This window comes from Oryzias latipes, chromosome 14 (genome assembly GCF_002234675.1).
Source record: "Oryzias latipes chromosome 14, ASM223467v1".
Classification (NCBI taxonomy): Eukaryota; Metazoa; Chordata; class Actinopteri; order Beloniformes; family Adrianichthyidae; genus Oryzias; species Oryzias latipes.
The window spans coordinates 6,096,099-6,115,871 of record NC_019872.2 but is presented as its reverse complement, the minus strand read 5'-3'; the positions used below and the strand labels follow the sequence as shown (position 1 = coordinate 6,115,871).

The 19,773-nt window shown below is 35.6% G+C and overlaps 1 protein-coding gene across 2 annotated transcripts in view; it reads right to left on the bottom strand.

The window, feature by feature from the left end:
- Positions 1 to 14,005: 14,005 nt before the first annotated feature.
- The window catches only part of LOC101166926 (gamma-aminobutyric acid receptor subunit alpha-6-like), a 38,762-nt gene continuing 32,994 nt past the window's right edge, over positions 14,006 to 19,773 (bottom strand). For both annotated transcript variants that reach the window (XM_023962605.1, XM_023962604.1), the window contains one exon: positions 14,006 to 15,169. In XM_023962605.1, the coding sequence (XP_023818373.1) occupies positions 15,157 to 15,169 (13 nt within the window). In that variant the 3' untranslated portion in view covers positions 14,006 to 15,156. The remainder of the gene's footprint in view (positions 15,170 to 19,773) is intronic.

Here is a 19,773-nt window from a genome sequence, read left to right as displayed (position 1 = left end):
TGGTACTTACCACATGTAAGAACAAGGTAAGTACAAATAAAGTACTTTGACCTTTAGGTCTGCACTCGCTGCATGTTTCATGGTATTTACCATGAATTTACCACAGAAACTACCCCTTAAGTACACTGAAACTGTAACTGTAAAAGAAAGTCAGCCCTATTTCCACTCAGCTACATGGTACTTTCATTACTAAATACCGGGTATGTTCACTTGAATATTACTTGGTACTTACCCCTTAAGTACACTGAAACTGTAACTGTAAAAGAAAGTCAGCCCTATTTCCACTCTATTACATGGTACTTTCAGTAGTAAGTGCTGGGTATGTTCACTTGAATATTACTTGGTACTTACCCCTTAAGTACACTGAAACTGTAACTGTAAAAGAAAGTCAGCCCTATTTCCACTCTATTACATAGTACTTTCAGTAGTAAGTGCTGGGTATGTTCACTTGAATATTACTTGGTACTTACCCCTTAAGTACAATGAAACTGTAACTGTAAAAGAAAGTCAGCCCTATTTCCACTCTATTACATGGTACTTTCAGTAGTAAGTGCTGGGTATGTTCACTTGAATATTACTTGGTACTTACCCCTTAAGTACAATGAAACTGTAACTGTAAAAGAAAGTCAGCCCTATTTCCACTCTATTACATGGTACTTTCAGTAGTAAATGCTGGGTATGTACACGTATTACCTTCCCGTACAGTGTACATACACACTTGGTCTTCTGACCTCACCAAATGAGACAATGCTAACCTGTTGGTAAGGGTAAAGTAACTACATTGTAAAAACATATTCTGGCCTGATTACTTCTTGTAACATGAGGCAAGTTTAAAGAGAAACAAGACAGCAGTGAAAACAACAATCTTTAATATGATACATGTCTGCAGCATACAAAGTGTCATCACAATGAAATAGGTTTTAAGTACAAAACAGTGCAAAGGAGAATTCTAAAAAACACATTATTGGCCTGAGGGTCGTGCTTTTTGTCCGTCAAAATTTCTTCAGCAGAGTTTGGTAACAGTGCAGGACTTCTTCAGGGTTTGTAACTGCAAGAAAATTCACAATATGAGCTCAAGTGAACATAAAAAGCAGAACGACTTTGATGAAGTACAAAATATATTTTACTTATTTAATCATTTCTGTAATGAGTTTGATAAATCTCTATGATTTTTTTATCGCTTTGACTGTAATGCTTGAAATTAATCAATTATCCTCATTTAAAAACATGATAATAAATTATTCAAAACTTAACTTTTTTTTAAATATTGTTCTAAAAATGAACTTGTTTTAATATATATTATATAATGTCAGGAAAATATGTAAAACAACAAGGCTAAATATTTACTTTTAATACTAAAAACACCCCGAGTGTGTGTTTTTGTTAACTAGGTCGGGGCAAGTAACGTTGCAAATTCCCAGCGCACTTGAATGCAGCACAACTACCCCCAAAGTGAACGTGCAGATTAATCCGGAGAGCCTCGAGGCGCGCGCAACAGTTTGAATTTCTCTTCATCTGGCAGGTAAGCCAGTGTTTTTGTATTTTTAAAATATTGGATAAATTACATACAAATATTTAAACTGATCAAACTTTATAAAGAAGCTAACCTCGTGATTTCAAGCCACTATCTCTGTGTTTGAAACGTGACGTAAGAGCATGTCTACCTTACTCCAATAATTTCAGTTATTTCATGTATACATTTTCAAAGTTTGTAATGAAAATCTACAAACATTGTTGTTACTTACCAGGAGAGAGGCACCTGTAAAACAAACACGTAGCCTAAATGATAAAGTCTGTTGTTCTGTGCTCGTTTGACTGAGCGCACGTCTTTCTGGGAAAATCAAAGAAAGGCGTTTATTTAAAATAATGATGACGTACTTCCGTCTTTTTACCGCTTTAGTTAGATCAGCTATGGTGAAGAAGACATTCCAGACGAATCCACAGAAGAGTAAGCTAAAGTAAGTTAAATCCACCAAGTGGACATATTATTTACATTAATGAAGAGTTTAACTGCATTTTCCCCATTTTCTTTTCTTTCGCCGTTTTTATTTTATTTTTATTTATTTATTTTCAAATATGAGAGAGATACAATACCACCCAACACAGTGAATGTAACTGTTTGAAAATTAAAACATATTTTTGTGAATAACTGTGTTGAATTTGAAATTGCCTATTTATTTCTTTTTTCCTTTTCTTTTACACTGCAATGTTTTTCATGCTAATGCAAATAGTAGGTGCGAATAATATTTATAAAGAAGAAATACACACAGCAATTGCCAATTAAAACATTGCTTTTGTCATTCTTTGTCTAAACAAATTAGATTTTTTTATGGCAATTTTGATTTTTTTTCTTTGATTTCTTTTTTGTTGTTCTTGTTTATGTAACTAAAATATAAAGTTGTGAATAATTTATTGTCATGTTCATAAATGAGGATAATTGATTAATTTCAAGCATTACAGTCAAAGCGAAAAATAATTCACAGAAATTTATCAAACTCATTACAGAAATGATTAAATAAGTAAAATATATTTTGTACTTCATCAAAGCCGTTCTGCTTTTTATGTTCACTTGAGCTCATATTGTGAATTTTCTTGCAGTTACAAACCCTGAAGAAGTCCTGCACCGTTACCAAACTCTGCTGAAAGAATTTTGATGGACAAAAAGCACGACCCTCAGGCCAATAATGTGTTTTTTAGAATTCTCCTTTGCACTGTTTTGTACTTAAAACCTATTTCATTGTGATGACACTTTGTATGCTGCAGACATGTATCATATTAAAGATTGTTGTTTTCACTGCTGTCTTGTTTCTCTTTAAACTTGCCTCATGTTACAAGAAGTAATCAGGCCAGAATATGTTTTTACAATGTAGTTACTTTACCTTTACCAACAGGTTAGCATTGTCTCATGTGGTGAGGTCAGAAGACCAAGTGTGTATGTACACTGTACGGGATGGTAATACGTGTACATACCCAGCATTTACTACTGAAAGTACCATGTAATAGAGTGGAAATAGGGCTGACTTTCTTTTACAGTACAGTTTCATTGTACTTAAGGGGTAAGTACCAAGTAATATTCAAGTGAACATACCCAGCATTTACTACTGAATGTACCATGTAATAGAGTGGAAATAGGGCTGACTTTCTTTTACAGTTACAGTTTCATTGTACTTAAGGGGTATGTACCAAGTAATATTCAAGTGAACGTACCCAGCATTTACTACTGAAAGTACCATGTAATAGAGTGGAAATAGGGCTGACTTTCTTTTACAGTTACAGTTTCATTGTACTTAAGGGGTAAGTACCAAGTAATATTCAAGTGAACATACCCAGTATTTAGGAATGAAAGTACCATGTAGTTGAGTGGAAGTAGGGCTGACTTTCTTTTACAGTTACAGTTTCAGTGTACTTAAGGGGTAGTTTCTGTGGTAAATTCATGGTAAATACCATGAAACATGCAGCGAGTGCAGACCTAAAGGTCAAAGTACTTTATTTGTACTTACCTTGTTCTTACATGTGGTAAGTACCATAAAAGACACCTTTGCACAACATGTAAATACCCAGTAAGAATATTATAAATACCCAGTATGTACCACATAGGTATGAACCAAATAGTACCATATAAATACACAGTATGTACCATGTAAGTACAGAGTAGACACAAAAAGTACCATGAAAGTACCCAGTAAAGTACCATAGAAAGTACCATGTAAACACACTGTAAGTACCCAGTAAATTCCATAAAAAGTACCATGTAAGTACCCTGAAAGTACCCAGTAGTTACACTATAAGTACCATGTAAATACCAATTAAGTACACTGTAAGTACTGTACTGTAAAAGGAAGCGTTACCTGACAATCTATGTAACAGTTGAAAAGACCAACCAATCCAAAAGCCAGCCTATCAACACGTATCTCCTGTCAACAGCTATTTTATATAATTTACTGGAGATCTTTGTGCGTGAAACATTACATCCTTCAGGGGGAAAAAAGAGATGGAACAAAATCTGATTCAGCTGCCACATCCACACAAAACAAAGCTGCAGGTGTTTCCATGGCTCTATGAGGTGAGGAAGAGGGAGCCTGGTACTGTTTCTTCTCTGAATGATATTCAATGATCCTGGGTTATTGACTGGAGAGTGCCATTATATTTCTTCTTGAGGACCAGGTTGGCATGTCAGCACGAGAAAGCTGAGGTTTTGCTCGGGTACTCCTGTTATCTATTCATCATTTATCTAAATCCAATGACACCTTCTCCTCTCTGTTTATCATACCACAGTATATCTCACTCCTACTGGGCTCCCCCACTATTCACCTCTCAATTTATACCTAATTTTCCTCTAACCTCCCCATCTTTGTAGCTGACTGCTCACTTTCCTCCTCCTTTTTTATATGCTCCCTTTGTCCCTCTCCTACTTATTCTTTTCCCAGGTTGTCTATGCACTTCTGTAAAAAGTTGATGAATCCTTCTACTTGTCACACTTAGACACTTTGCCGCTCGATCCTCCATTGTGAAACTCTTCACATTGGAGGATCATTTTAAACAGATGCGCATCTTAGAATAATTTGCTCACTCGTGCTACTTCCAATGCGCATGTAAATGCTACCTTGTATGCATAAATCGTTTTAGAAAGTTCCACTCCAGTCATCTTTTGATCAATGTAAAAGAGTTACCAGTGGTCTTTTAATTATGATTATATTGTTTTTAGCCAAAATTAAAAATACTGAGTAAGTTGCATTATCCAGCTAATTACCCGTATATTTTCTGCTGCTAGCTTACAGCCCCTCAAAGTTTGGACACACCTTCCCATTCAAATGAATGGGAAGGTTGGTCCAAACTTTTGTTCTGTACTGTATGTCATTGTTCAAAGACAATGCCACTACTTCCTACAAAGCAATCTTACTGTCTGTCCTAACTTTTTAAGTCATCATTATATGAAAAAGAAAAAAAAACATTGCAGCATACCAGGAATTAGGATACATAACAAAAACATGATTTCTGTTTTCTCATCTGTTGATAAAGTCACGTGCATTTCTAAATTATTATAAATTAGTTTTAAAGAACAGTTAGTTACTAGAAAAATCAAACTTTATTTTTACAGTTTCACTCATGCTATTTCATTTAGCACAATAAATCAGCAAAACTGTTTTTATGAGCCTAACAAATTCTCAGCAGATTCTGCAACACATAGGAAATGACACTATGATCTTCATATGAATCCCTATCAGTGATAGGTGTATGAATGTACACCTATTGTTGCTTATTCCATTATATTGGACATATCTTTGAAATTGGAGGAGGATCAGATGACATGGGTTGCAACATTACAGGCTCAAGTGATCTCTCAAAGTTGTACATTTAATTTACACAGAAGCTTTGAAGTGAAATTTGTGAAACCATTATCACAGTTATGACTGTAATTAAAACACATTTAGGCACTCTCAGAAGGGTCTTCGGCACCTAAATGTTTTTCGATAATTTGAGACAATTTCATTCAGAACCAACAGAGGACACTGAGGAAGAACCTCTTTGTCATTCTACTTTTTATTTTCTGAAGCAGCAACAAGATACTATTAAAAATAGAGACGACTAAAAATTGCACAAAAAGTTTAAGCTGCATAAACTTTGCTGAAAAGAATGAAAAATCGAATCCACAACTGAATGGTGAGAAATTAGCTTGTAACTGCGTGACCAAACCTCAACCTAACAGAAACTCAAATATTCCATCTTTAAATAAAAACCTCTCTTTACCTTCACAATCCATGTGAACTACTGGTAGATTGATACACGGTGCAAAATGTAATTAAATTGTTGATGTATTGGACATTGTATTGGTGACATAATTAACCAATCAAATATTAGCTATAGCTCATTTCCCAAGCTCAAGGTTTATCAATCATAGATACGAAAAAGGCAACCTTTATTAAACTTTTTATTAAATCTTTTTTCATTTATTCCCTTCGGGGTCACGGGGCTGCCGGAGTCTATCCCGGCCACTTAATCTGTCGCAGGGTAGAGTGTCCACATTCACACACCCACGCATGCACTCTCACATTCACACCTAGGGACAATTAAGAGTAACCAATTAACTTTCAAAGCATGTTTTTGGATGGTGGGAGGACGCCAGAGTCCCCGGAGAAAACCTACGCATGCACAGGAGAACATGCAAACTCCACACAGAAAGGTCCCCCATTGATGTTCAGGTTCAGGTCCCCATGCCAGAACCTGAACCGGAGGTCTTCTTGCAGGGAGGCAAGAGCGCTAACCACTGTTCCACCTTGCAGCCCTACTAATCATTTATATTTTAGATTTGTCAAATCCAAAGAATTTGTACTTTTTTGTTTAGTTTTCATTTTTAAATGTCTTCTTTAGAGGATAAAATGCTTTAAAAGAACAAAAGTATTGTTAAAGTGAATCTGCTGTAAATGTTAAACTGTACAAATCCAACACTAATAGAAATAATCCTTGAGAAGATTTTATTTCATTACCAATATACTATTATTATTACTAATAAAAATGACTGTTTGAGAAAATTGTGCTTTTTATTTTTGTTACTATTAAAACTTTTTTAAGACATACAAAATTCTATTAGACAACATCCTGCACCAAAGAAGGATTGTTTTTTTAAAGACCACATATTCTGGATTCTGGGATTCCAGTCATTTCTTTGGGCACACACAAAATATTGGTTGAAGATTTTCTGCACATCACTTTAATATTTTATTTACTGTTTCATCATCATCCCCAATAGGGGTTGATTTTGGCATGTGCTGGAGAACACAGTAGTTCTACAGTTTAACTATCAGGATAATAAACAAAACCTTAGATTTTTGGAAAAAGAAAAAAAAAACACACCATAAAAGGCTGTGGAGGTAATGCCACAATGCAACAGAAAATGTAATAAGTCAAAGCTCATCAGTCTGCCTTTTAAAAAATACAATTAAAAAATGATTTCAGTCACAGGACGTCTTGTGTTTGCAGTGTGTTCTGCTCAAACCGTCTATGTTGCTGTACATGTGTAAAACCATATGGTAAATCAGTGTGTAGGAGTTGTGCGCCAGTGGATCTGTGGGGGTGAGGGAGAGGTAGTCAATAGGAGGCTACAGGGATGAGAGTGGATTCAAATTATGCACCAACAGATGGCACTGTACCCTTTTGTGATTGGCTATAGTGGCTCACATGAGGCAACATTTACAGTCTTCTGCCGCCACCCAATTCACCAGCCCAAATGCAGGCAAAACTGTCCATTGTTTTTTTTCCAGACTGATATCAAAACCACCAAAGAACTTGATCTATTACACTAATATCATTCTAATTAGCAGAATTCCATTAAACAAAATTAATACAAATACCTAATATATTTAAACTGATGTCTATGTAGACATTTGTGTTTTCTGTTACCATACTCTTGAAATAAAAAAAAGAGAAAAAAATAGGTGGTGTCACCTTTGCATTTGAACACCTGTGCATTTATCTGTGAATGTAAACATGGTAATGCTTTCCATCACTGCCTTGCAACACCAACAGTACGCTAAACACTGTAAATAATTTTAAAAAATACCTTAAAAAACTGTAAATAAGTAATTAAATTGAACATCTTGCATTGACGTCTCTGTGATGCAAGAGGCCAATTAATTAGTATAGTTAGTATTAGTATTAGTATAATTTGCAACTTTAAAGATACCTTCTTACCTATAGAATTGATTTAGTTAACTAAGCAGCGAATGAAATTAACTAAATAACAAATCCTAACAAAAATAATTGAAAAGTATTATTTAGATTTTTTTATTTGCTTTGTATTTTTTTGAATTTTTACAGAAAACACAGGCACTGGAAAACAGATTTGACAATAACTTGTGCAAATTGCAGTTTTCTTTTGGGGAGATCTGCATTTGACAGAGAATAGTTAATCCCTAATTTGGAGACAGCAAAGACCAGGTCTTGCTCCTAAATCAAATCCAAGTTGTTTTCTCTTCCCCACTGGGCATAAGAGATGGTGCAAGTTTAATGTGCTTCTGTGGCAAATGTGTTAAAGACGCGTTAATCAGAGATTAACTCTTACTTTAAAGAAAATTCAAATTATTCAATAATATATTTAAATATATATATATATATATATATATATATATATATATATATATATATATTTAAATATATATATATATATATATATATATATATATATATATATATATATATATTTTTTTTTTTTTTTTTTTAAAGTGCCTAGGATAGCACAAGGGTTATGGAGATCCAGCTCCAGCATTCATTGCCAGTTTGTTGCCCTGTATGGTGCTTGACCTGGTCGCTCTAGTTTTAGTCTCCATGTTCGTGAACCCTCACTTTTTACTCATCTTGTATCTCTGCCTCGCCTACAGGACCATAGACCACAAGTGTTCGCCTGAGTCTCAATTTACCAAGAGCAATCTGATCCACGTCACACTCCAGCCAAGCCACGCTTCCAGCCACGCCAAGACTTCAACCTCACCTTGGCCTCAAGCCTTAGCCTCACTACCTAACCACCATTGATGCCATACCTGTGCTCCTTCAGCTACTTACCTACGAATGCCATTCAGGAATTCAACTCTTTACTCACCATCTCAATGTCCTGTGTTCCTTCCGGGTTCCAGCGTCTGGGTCTGTCCAGAATAGCGAGTCATGACAATCAGAGCTGCAACTGTTTTGTGCTTTTGCATTTTTTTTTTGCACATGTCTTGATGGTTGAGAATTTTTAAGTTAGTCATTTATTTATTTTTTGGTAGAATCTTTTTTTGATTACATATAACAAGTTGGCAGCCATATCTTTGCCTTCTTACTGCTATGTTGCCAAAATGTGTATGAACATCAGAAATTGGTGGATTGTTCAAGATCGTACCATATTTCATGAGATCTTTCTACTTTAACAGGAAGGAAAGGATGCAAGAATAAATTAAGTCAAAGCAAAATCAACAAACATGAAACTTTGTCCTTAAAACCAGTCCGACCAACTTACTTTGGATAGAAATCCAATGTAATCAAAATTCTAACAAACACCTGAGTGCTGGAAAAATAGTGTAACCATAACATTTTGGCAAATAACAAGTGACAGATTTGTTGGTAAAATTATCCCTTCATAATAAAAATTATTGATGAACAATTACCGGCACTGCACTTTTGGTCATTTGTGTGCCCTGTTTTCTTATTTTGAGAGATCCTTTTTTTAATTTATCAAACAACCTGCTTACATTCATAAACAGATTTCAAAATAACAAGTCTGAAAACAGAAAACAGTTTCTCCAGTGCATGGAGCCATCATTAGTTCTTTGTGGGTGGACTGTGGTAGAACCACCAGCTTAGAAGATGTGTGTGTTTATAGGCTTTCTAATGTCACACAGGAGGATACAGAACCTCAATGACAATGCAAGAAAACAAGAAACTTGGAAACTTTATTTTGATACCAACATTCTTTCTGGTCTTTTTTATGCACGTTAAAGAAAAAAAAAGAGTACATCCAACAAGTGGTCTTCTATAATCTTTTGTACAACATAAGGTTATAGTGACACAATTCAATGTCCACTGAAGAAGCACAAAAGCCCAAGTTAAATTTGCATTTAGACTTTGTTCTGTGTGTTTTCAAATAAGCTTCAACTTAAAAAAAACGTTTTTTATTAATACATAGATCAACTAGGATCTCTCTTGTCATGCATATTAAAACATACGTTGTATTTAGATAACATGAAATCAGTTTTAAAACATTGTTGCATATACTGATGCTATACAGCTGCTAATGTACAGAAAGTTAGTCAAAGCTATGCTTCCCCCTAATTGCACTGCATTCTGATTTTATTGCATATTTCTTAAATTTATTCAGTCGTTTCATTTTGGTATCTAGTTGCATGGTAACTAAACCAAAGTATCCCATTCTGTTAAGACTTTAAAAATATATACTATGTAAATATATTAAACAATGATTTTGTTGCGAAGACAACAGCTAAGCTACTCTGAACTTGTTCCTATTTTCTATTCAAGATGGTGCTTTTCTTATATAGAAAAAAACATCCTTTAATGAGAACATGCTCCTCTATGATGGATGACACCAAGAAGTAAACACACTACCTTATTTTTAGAAACCACATGGGCTTCACATGTTATCCTTCTCACTTAAATGGAAACTGTTTATAATCCTATGCAAATCCGCACAAACTGGATTATAAATGATTTTGGCTTTCTTTGTTATTGACAATGATGGATTCAATTTTGGGTTTTCGGTTTTTAATGAAAACTGCTAGGATTGCCCGTTATCTCAAAAAATAATTGGCAACCAGCGCAGGAATCCTTTAACTTCAATTAAAAATGCCACAATAAATAGAAACAATAAAAATGATTTTGGTCTATAAAGACAAATCTTCCCTGGAGAAAAGAAGTTATTGCCAGGCTTCATAAATTCAATATAGTGGAAGGAAGCAAAAAAGTAGCTTATGGGGTGACTGGCTTTCTTTGTTGCTTCCCTTCCTTCCTTCCTTTAACATAGGATGTTCATGGTTGCAGTAGAAGCAGGTCTTTCTATAAAATGGAAGGTCAGTGGTTTGAGTCCCGATGTCAGGTGAGCACATTTGTTGTCTGTTTCTGTGATTCAACATATAAGACTTTTGCTTGAAATGAACCAGTCACCATTACACTGGAGCCCTCTATACCCTAAAACACTTAGAAAAAGAGTACAAAAATGGAAAGATGTTATAAAAAAAAAATGAGTCTGAACAAAGCAATTTTCACTTGATAAGTTAAACTCATCACAATTAGGACTCATGGGAACTTATCAAAAACACAAACATGTTTCTTTGTTCTTGTCTACAATATTGTTTTAACCCTTGTGCTATCTTAGATGACCCCACCCTTACTTTGACGTGTTATTCCTACCATGACAAAGGTGGATAAAGGTGGAAAGATTTCATGTAATCCATGGACACCAGTGAAGATCACAAATCATTGAAGAAAAAAGATTCAGAGCACTGTCTAGTGGGTCTAGATCAGTGTTTTTCAACCAGTGTGCCGCGGCACACTAGTGTGCCGTGGGAGATGGTCAAGTGTGCCGTGGGAAATTGCCCTCATTAACTGCACTAACAACATTTCCCATCTCCAGGATTTCAGCTCTTTGATCATCCAAACAGGCCCTGATAAAACACTGAGTAATTAGGAATATAAAAGATCTTAAAATTACTTTTTCTTTGTGTTTATTTAATTCTATTAAAGACATTTTGATAATTATGACGGTACCGCGATGTACCTGCAGCTATAGCAGTTTGCGGAAAAGTCCCCGCCCCTTTAATTGTCTCCGCCAATCATTCTTGAAGGCTTAATCACATGTCATCAGTCTGACCAATCAGAAGTGCTTAAAGTCTTCACTTCCTTGTTCTTAATTCTGCTGATAAAGTCGCTCAGTTCTAACATAAATACCAGCTAAAGCTCGTCTTTAGCGGTGTAGCTTTCCACAGAATCCGGTATCAGACCGTGGATAAGTGAACAAAACAATGAAGCTCAGAGACGCAAGTCTTTCTGCCCTTTTTCTGCCGTTTTCACACTACATCTCCCATGATGCATTGGCTTAAAGGGACAGCGCATACTGAGTCGACCTTGTGAAACGTCTTGAAACCACAACAAACAAACAGTTTCTAAATTTTCTAATTTAACTTTTATTTCATGTCTTAGAAAAAACAGCCGCAACTTCTACTTCTACAATTATCATAAAAATCCACGTGAGATTGCGGCGGGGGGGGGGGCTGTCGATCAATACAGACCATGAATTTCTGCTTCTTTTTTTTTTGGGATGCTGGTGTGCCGCGGGATTTTTGTCAAGGTTAAAGTGTGCCGTGGCTCAATAAAAGTTGAAAAACACTGGTCTAGATGACCCAACTCCCAATGTTAAAGTGCCTAGGATAGCACAAGGGATAAGTAGCTGCATATGGTTGGATAAGGTTATCAACCAAGTCATCAACTGAAACCATATAACCAAATGATTTTCCAATTGCTAGCTACACTATGACAAGAGCATCATCCAACCCAACCATTCCGCTGTGGTGCTTCAATAAAATGTTGAAGCATTTTCCAAAGTTTCCATCTTGGATTTTTAGACTCGCCAATCAACTGTGAGTTTGAGGGGTTCAAAGGTAAAATGGCTAATAATATTTTGATACATATCATAATTTGTGGTTGCCAGTTGTAGTCAATATTGATTCATTTTAAACTGTCCCATTTGGTTCGATTCACGGACCTAAAATCGATACAGGACATCTTCAGCCAAAAATTCAACCAGTGTGACTCAGACAATTTCAAAACTACCTTTTTTGGCTAAGATCCTGGAAAAGCTAGTAGCTGAGCAGGTAATTTCCTTTTTAAATAAAAATAAATTATTTGAGACCCTTCAATCTGGGTTTAAGGCCAACCACAGCACAGAGACTGCCTTGCTGAGAGTAATGAATGACCTTTTAATGGCTGCAGACTCAGGAAAAATATCGATTTTAGTTCTTTTAGATCTCAGTGCAGCATTTGATACAGTGGACCACTCCATTTTACTACAACGTTTAAAATATTGGGTTGGTTTTTCTGGCACAGTTTTTAACTGGTTTTATTCTTATTTATCGGACAGGTTTTTTAATGTTTTCATCGGCAATTCTTGCTCATCCAAGGTGAAAATGACATGTGGCGTTCCCCAGGGTTCGGTACTGGGACCTCTGCTATTTTCAATTTACATGTTACCACTGGGGGAGATAATACGCCAACATAACCTTAATTTTCATTTTTATGCCGATGATACTCAACTGTACTTATCTTTTAAACCTGGTGACCTTGGTCTTTTAAATAATCTCAACAGCCGCATTGCTGATATTAAAACCTGGATGGCCCAAAATTTTCTGCAGTTGAACATGGACAAAACTGACGTGATTATTTTTGGTTCAGTTGAGGCCCGACATGGTGTGGCTTCGAAATTGGAGTCTCTATCGAACAATGTTTCTTCAAGCTGCAGAAATCTGGGGGTGATTTTTGATACTGATCTTAATCTGGAGACACATGTTAAATCAGTGGTCAAATCTTGTTTCTGGCAACTACATAGGTTATACAGGATAACCCCCCTCCTATCAAAAAAATGTCTTGAGATGGTGATTCATGCTTTCATTTTTTCCCGTTTGGACTATTGTAACGCACTCTACACATGCCTTTCACAGCAGAGTGTGTATCAACTCCAGTTAGTCCAAAATGCTGCCACCAGACTCATAACTGGAACCAGAATGAGAGACCATATCACTCCAGTTTTAGCGTCTTTGCACTGGCTCCCAGTCCGTTTTAGAATAGATTTTAAGATTTTATTGATTGCTTTTAAAGCACTCTGTGGTCTGGCCCCTAAATATATAGCCGATCTCCTCACTCCTTACGTACCTGGTCGCAATCTTAGATCTTTGGCAAAAGGCCTTTTAACAGTCCCACAATCTAGATTGAAGACCAGGGGAGATAGGGCCTTTGCTGTAAGAGCCCCAACACTCTGGAACAGTCTCCCTGAAGAGATCAGGCTCGCTGGGTCCCTACCAGTATTTAAATCTCTTTTAAAAACCTACCTCTATAGGCGTGCTTTTAATGATTTTATTGGTTCTTAAATCTAAACATTGTATTTTATTGATTTTATTGATTTTATCGATTTCATTGTTTTCTTGATTTTATTGATTTGACTGATTTATCTATTTTATTGATTCTAACCACTATCACCATCTCATATGTGTGCTGGTTTTATTTCTCCATACTGGAAAATGTTTTTAACACTGATTTTGTCTCATATTAACTGTACAGCACTTTGTAATCTGGATTTCGAAAAGTGCTATATAAATAAAGTTTATTATTATTATTATTATAAATACCTGGGTAATAAAACAGTGGGGGTGAAGTTTTCCAGATTCCTTGTACTTGTTCCAAGATAAACAAGTGTAAATTAAATGTGTACAAACAAACATGTAAACAAGATTAACAACTTGCCTCAGACAGATCTGGTTGGATTGTGGGAATTTAATTGGATTCATCCATTAAGTCGTTTCACCCCTATTGGGCCAAGACCATGAAAGAAAAACATAGATTTTGTCTGTCCTCCGATGTTAACGACTACATACCTGTCCATTCTCAGCCAACAATAATTTTTTAAGTAGTGTTTACCATTTAGGATTACCTTTTGTGTATTTCTGCTCAGGTTGTACTTGATAACATGAACTGACACGAAGCCAACATGATCAGTTGACGTCAGTTTCAATGTAGAAAAGTGCACGTCTGAAAGAGGCTTAAGTTTATTTCTGTCTTTAGGACATCTGGGACATATATGTTAATCCCTTCATCATGAAAATCTCCAATCTTTAAAGACTTGTATGCACATGTTTCAGCTTTTACATGTAAATATTTGCATATACATGTGAAAGGAAATGTTCCTGCAGGCCACAGTTTTTTGTGAAATTTACTATAAAAAACATGTACACATTCCCACTCTGTAAACTCCAAACAAAATGTACGTTACTACAGAGCCTAAACAAATAATAAAAAAAAGGTTAAAAACAAATACAAATTTGATAATACATTTTTGCAGAACCTTTCGTTACTGAGCTTCAACAGATGCAGCCGCAACACAGTTTCCTTATTCATGTTCTACCTAAAAAAAGGGAATGCACCATGTCCAGTGCACATGCAAGTCACACTAATGCCTGAAAATGCATGCTCACATTACAGTTGAAGGAAACAAAGAAAAAGAGAACATACAACCTGACAGGCAATGTCCCATTCACCAAGAAAACATACTGAAAACACAAGATAGACACAATTTTAAATAGCTATAAAAAATAAGAAGGTCCTCAAATGTAGGTCCTCTTTCTCAACAGTGCAGAAGTGTAATTAATAAAAGTACTGGTTGTTTGAAGTTCTTCCAAAGTTGGAGACTTGCATGGATTTGAGCTCCCTGGTCAAATTGGCAGCAGGAGCTACTCCCTTTTGTGGGACAACTTAAAAAGAAATTCAGTACACCAAGGCAGCACAAAAATAGTGCCTGGCAAACACCTCTCTGCTATTTTAATTTGTGAATATATAGCATAAAGGTGACTGTATGTGTTTTTTGTATTCATAAGAGTTCGTATAAACATTTTCCAGGAAGACAATTTCTTAGATGGTGTCCCTGCAATGCAAGAAGAAAAAGAAAAAGGTTAATTAGTAAATAAAGTTAAGACACATTTCCCTTGTTATTTTAAGGCATAATGCATATGAAAGTATTCTTCCCACACATGCACACCTACTACATGTCTTAGGCTTCAACATCTGCCAGCTCATTTAAACAAACATACATTTGTGTGATATAACTACTATTATATAGCTACTTTCAGAGTTGCTCTTCCAGGCTTTATTTTGTTTACAGCTAATACCGTCCACACACACACATGCACACAAAAAAAAGAACTAAGTTAAAAGGCTGGCATGAACTTCACCAAGGTGGTTCACACCTCCACATCCTGATGTGTTAAAAGAGGAGACGCTCCTGACAGCACTGACAGTCATTTCCTGTTACTGAGTTTACATGGCTGCTGGCAGAAACATGCAGGGTGCTTCTCTATTTTGGATGGTAGAAAGGTGAGCAGGTATTTGGGTTGAGAGTTGACACTGTGCAAACATGTGAAATGCAAACAAGGCTATCATTTGTGTTAATCAAAATTTAATATCAAGACCTTTTTACTGACAAAGTGTGGTATCCAAATCAGTGTTTGTGTTTGGATGTAGTACAAGAGAGATTAAGGGAAAATATTTATGTTGGCAATGACATGATGACATTTAAGATTTAGTCCTTTAAATGCACAGCTTGTGGTTTTATCAAGCTGATGATTCACTAAAAGAACAAATGTGACATTTTATTGGTCACATCCCTTCTTATTGGACAGGTTTCCTATTTCTGTAATGCTGCAATTGTTCAAGTGTCTGTAGAAATCCACAGAGTCCATGTAGTTTCTTCCAGCTTTGTTGAAGGACAAAACCTTTGGTCTGTACAATTTGGATGACTAATACAAAAAGCTTGGCTAGTTAGACTCCACTAAGCCTGTTGATCTGTTCCTCCTTGTCCAAACAGAAACAGAGAGCATGCATTGCACCATGGAGAGAGCAATTTGGAAGGGACTTGATAAGGAAATTTAGTATAAGGGCAAGTATGTAAAGGTAGCCCATTGATGTGGTAGACTGCACTTCCACCTCATAGCAAAATGGTTTTCAGAATCAATGGGTAAAGGTTAAGGACTTTGCAATCAGACGGAATGCCTTGGTTTGAATGCATAACTTAAACACAAGCGTGTTAGCTTGAGTTTCTTGTGTTGCACTTCTGGTGTCACCAGAAAAGATTTGAGCCAGTCCCCATCCCCAGAAGACTCTAATGAAGGCATATAAAAAGGATGGAACGGTGGCGTAATATTGCACAGAACACAGTTGGAACAAGAACTCTGAAACCATTTTCCAGGTTCAACATATTTTTTCTTAAATGTTTCTCAATAGTGTGGGGACACAAGCAGGATGTGAGCATAGATGGATGTTTGTTAAATGCATTCATGCAAGCACAAACAAACAAGGTGACACAGGGAGATGTAGCAATCCCCACAAAGCCCAGGAGGGATATATGATAGATAGGGAATCACTGTTTCAATTGGTCTTCTTCACCCCCTGTCTGAGTGGCCTGTAATTGAATGATCATTACACAAAAGTTACTGTTTTGGCCCCGCAGTCAAAAACAGGAGTCACGCTGGAAACTGCATTTGGTGAATTTGATTTATGAGGAACAAAGACAAAGTTGTTTTTCAAAACCAGCCTGATAGCAAACAGAGCGAAGTAAAGCTCATCGTCTTCTGCCTAAACACTAACACCAGTCGGCCTGCGACACGACCAGCAACCACTCAGCAAAACAGCTAGGACCTCTCATGGTGGAGACATTTTTAACAAATCTGTTTCCTTTATGTCTGTTCCTGAATGGCTCTATTCATTAAAATAACCTGCAGTCAATGGACTCTGCTGGCACGGCACATTTATACTCTTGTGTATCCGTGGCCTTCCAGATGCACAGGCATACTCATTGTCACTGACAAGAAACAAAGCATTCTGTTTGGTTTAGCTCATCTATAAAGGAGGACCATCTAATATAAATGAGTTCACGTAGTATTTTGCAATGGCAATGCGTTTCTTGTGCTCAGCCACCAAAAAAACAATGTATAATAAGCAATGTCCATCAGCATAAATACTAAAATGGTTACTACATATCAAAAAGATATTTCCATTCTGTAATAAAACTTAATATTTCAATTTACAATATATATAACACTTTAAGCAAACAAGCACCACAATCCACAATGAACAATTTAAATGTTAACTACTCTCTTGCAAAGAATAAGGTAACAAAGCACAATAAAAATTCTATAAATCACCTTTTGTAACAGCATTGTGTAAGGGCCGACCTTTTAGCAGCATTTCAGCGAAAACTTTTAGGAGTTTTTTAATACGATACAATGTCAAGCAGAAAAAAAGGATTGTCAACTATTTTAGAGGAACAACTGTTGCTAACCATCATTCTCAGAAGGGGCAAGAGGAAAACAACTCTGAAACATGCAATTTATATTGGCAACATTAAAAAAACAAAGGATACTCGTGCTTCAAATAAAAGAAAGGATTTACCACAAGATTTACAATAAACCTCACTTACTAGAACCTCCAGGAGACATTTGGATAATCTCAAACCCTTTAGGCACGGTGGTGGAAGGATAATGATGTGGGATTGCTTAGTACCATACATCTATATATTTTTTCTGTTTCATGCATACTTATGATAAAGAAATCCCTCAACGGAATAATTTAAATAAACTTCTAAGATTGTTTTACTTAAAGCTAAATGAAGAATAAATCAATATTTGTTATTTATCTGGAATAAAAAGTAAATCAATATATTTCAGATTATTAAAAGAACATCAATTACTATACAAACTTCAAAAGTAGAAATGCAAATAAATTTAAAACAGCTTAGAAAATGTGCTTATTTAATATAAAATCAATTAAAAAATAAAAGTCTTTGTCTTTTATTTTCACATAGAAAAGCATGTTGATGGAAATCTGATGAAAGATTATAAAAGATGCTGGACTCCAGGGTCACCTTGCCAAATTCTCCTCTAATATCAAAGCTCTAACATGCCAAGCTGTGTGTTGAGAGATGGCCTCAATATTTTTGGTAGGGAGCCATTTTGAAGGCTTACGCAAACTCATTTTCTATAGTTTTTGACACTAGTTGTCTATCCTAAGATTGGATGTTAATTCATCAAGCGTCTCAGAAAACAGAGTCATACTAGACTTCATAAATGTTTGAATGTACATCTCAGTACAATTTGACGGTTTTTGTTCTCAACACGTTTTCTTGGATTTTTGGCAGCATGTACAATAGATGTGAACACATGATAGCCAACCCTCAAAAGTGTGGTGATGTGCAATCAGGTATACACTTTTGTTCAGTGGCTCTTCTAAACAAATCAACAGACATTATCTTAACACTTCATAAATTGCACTTTTCTTATGAGCTGAACCGTATTTGATTCTCATGTTTATTAGAAATGAACAAATTAGAGGAATCTTTCTATATTTTAAGCTTATTTTGAAAACAACACTTGTAAAACGGTAATTATAAATCTTGAATACCCTAAATTACCATGAAAACACTGGTAGCTTGTTAGTTTATTGATTTGCTTCATAATATACTCATTATGTAATGTTTTGAATGAAACAAAAATGTTTTGCAGATCCAGTATTGCTTAAAGACAAAGAAGTTTAAATTAAGATCAGTTTGTGTTGTTTTGATGTGTTAATAGTTTCATTAAACAACGATTTAACATGTTAGGTGCATTTAGGGTCTCATACTTTTTCTATAACACTAAAATAGGAGGTGGGGGGAGTTGTCTCTAAATGACACTGAATAAACATTCTCTGAACTAGACTGGAAGTCTACAACAAATTTGCCAGGAAGAATCTATTTTATTTATTTGTTTGTTTATTTATTGAAACAGCATCTTGTATCTTTAAAATGTTTTTTTTATTTTGGTCTGCAGTAAGACGTTTGCAATGACTTTAAATGCACATTGCAACTGCTTAAATGGCTTATTTATTCCAATATTTTTAATGATGTATCTCATTTGATTACATGTGGGTTTAAAACATGAAAACAACCTCTGAGTTTGATCCCTAATGCAACACTTTTATTGATGTGTGACTTTTTTTTAATTGCTCATTTCCTTTTGACCGCTTTGCGTTTCTCCTACAACAGTAAGGGGTCGTTGTCTTCCCATTTGTTGAGTCCAAATCTCTATCAGGGGCAGGTCAGCACTGCAGGCTACCTGCTCCAGTACCCGTAACCACTTCCTTTCTGCAGCCACGCTTTTGTATGCGTGCTGAATATAGATTTGCATTTTCCTACATTAAATCACAAGAAAAGATGTTGCCTTGAAGGCAGCACATGCTGCTTTCACAGCGACAGTATACTGTTTTGAGTTAATGCTGCCATCCGAGGAAAAATATACCTTTACTTAGGCCACTATAGCATCTATATTCAAAAAGAAATCATATCATTTTGTCTTAAAAGTTTTCTTTAGCACTTAACTGTTAATTTATTCTAAGAATTATGCTTTTTCTCTGTGACTAAAAAATCCCGAACTAAAAATACTTAGTAAAGAAAAGAATAACAATTAATAAAAATTAAATACAGCCACTCTCTTTGTC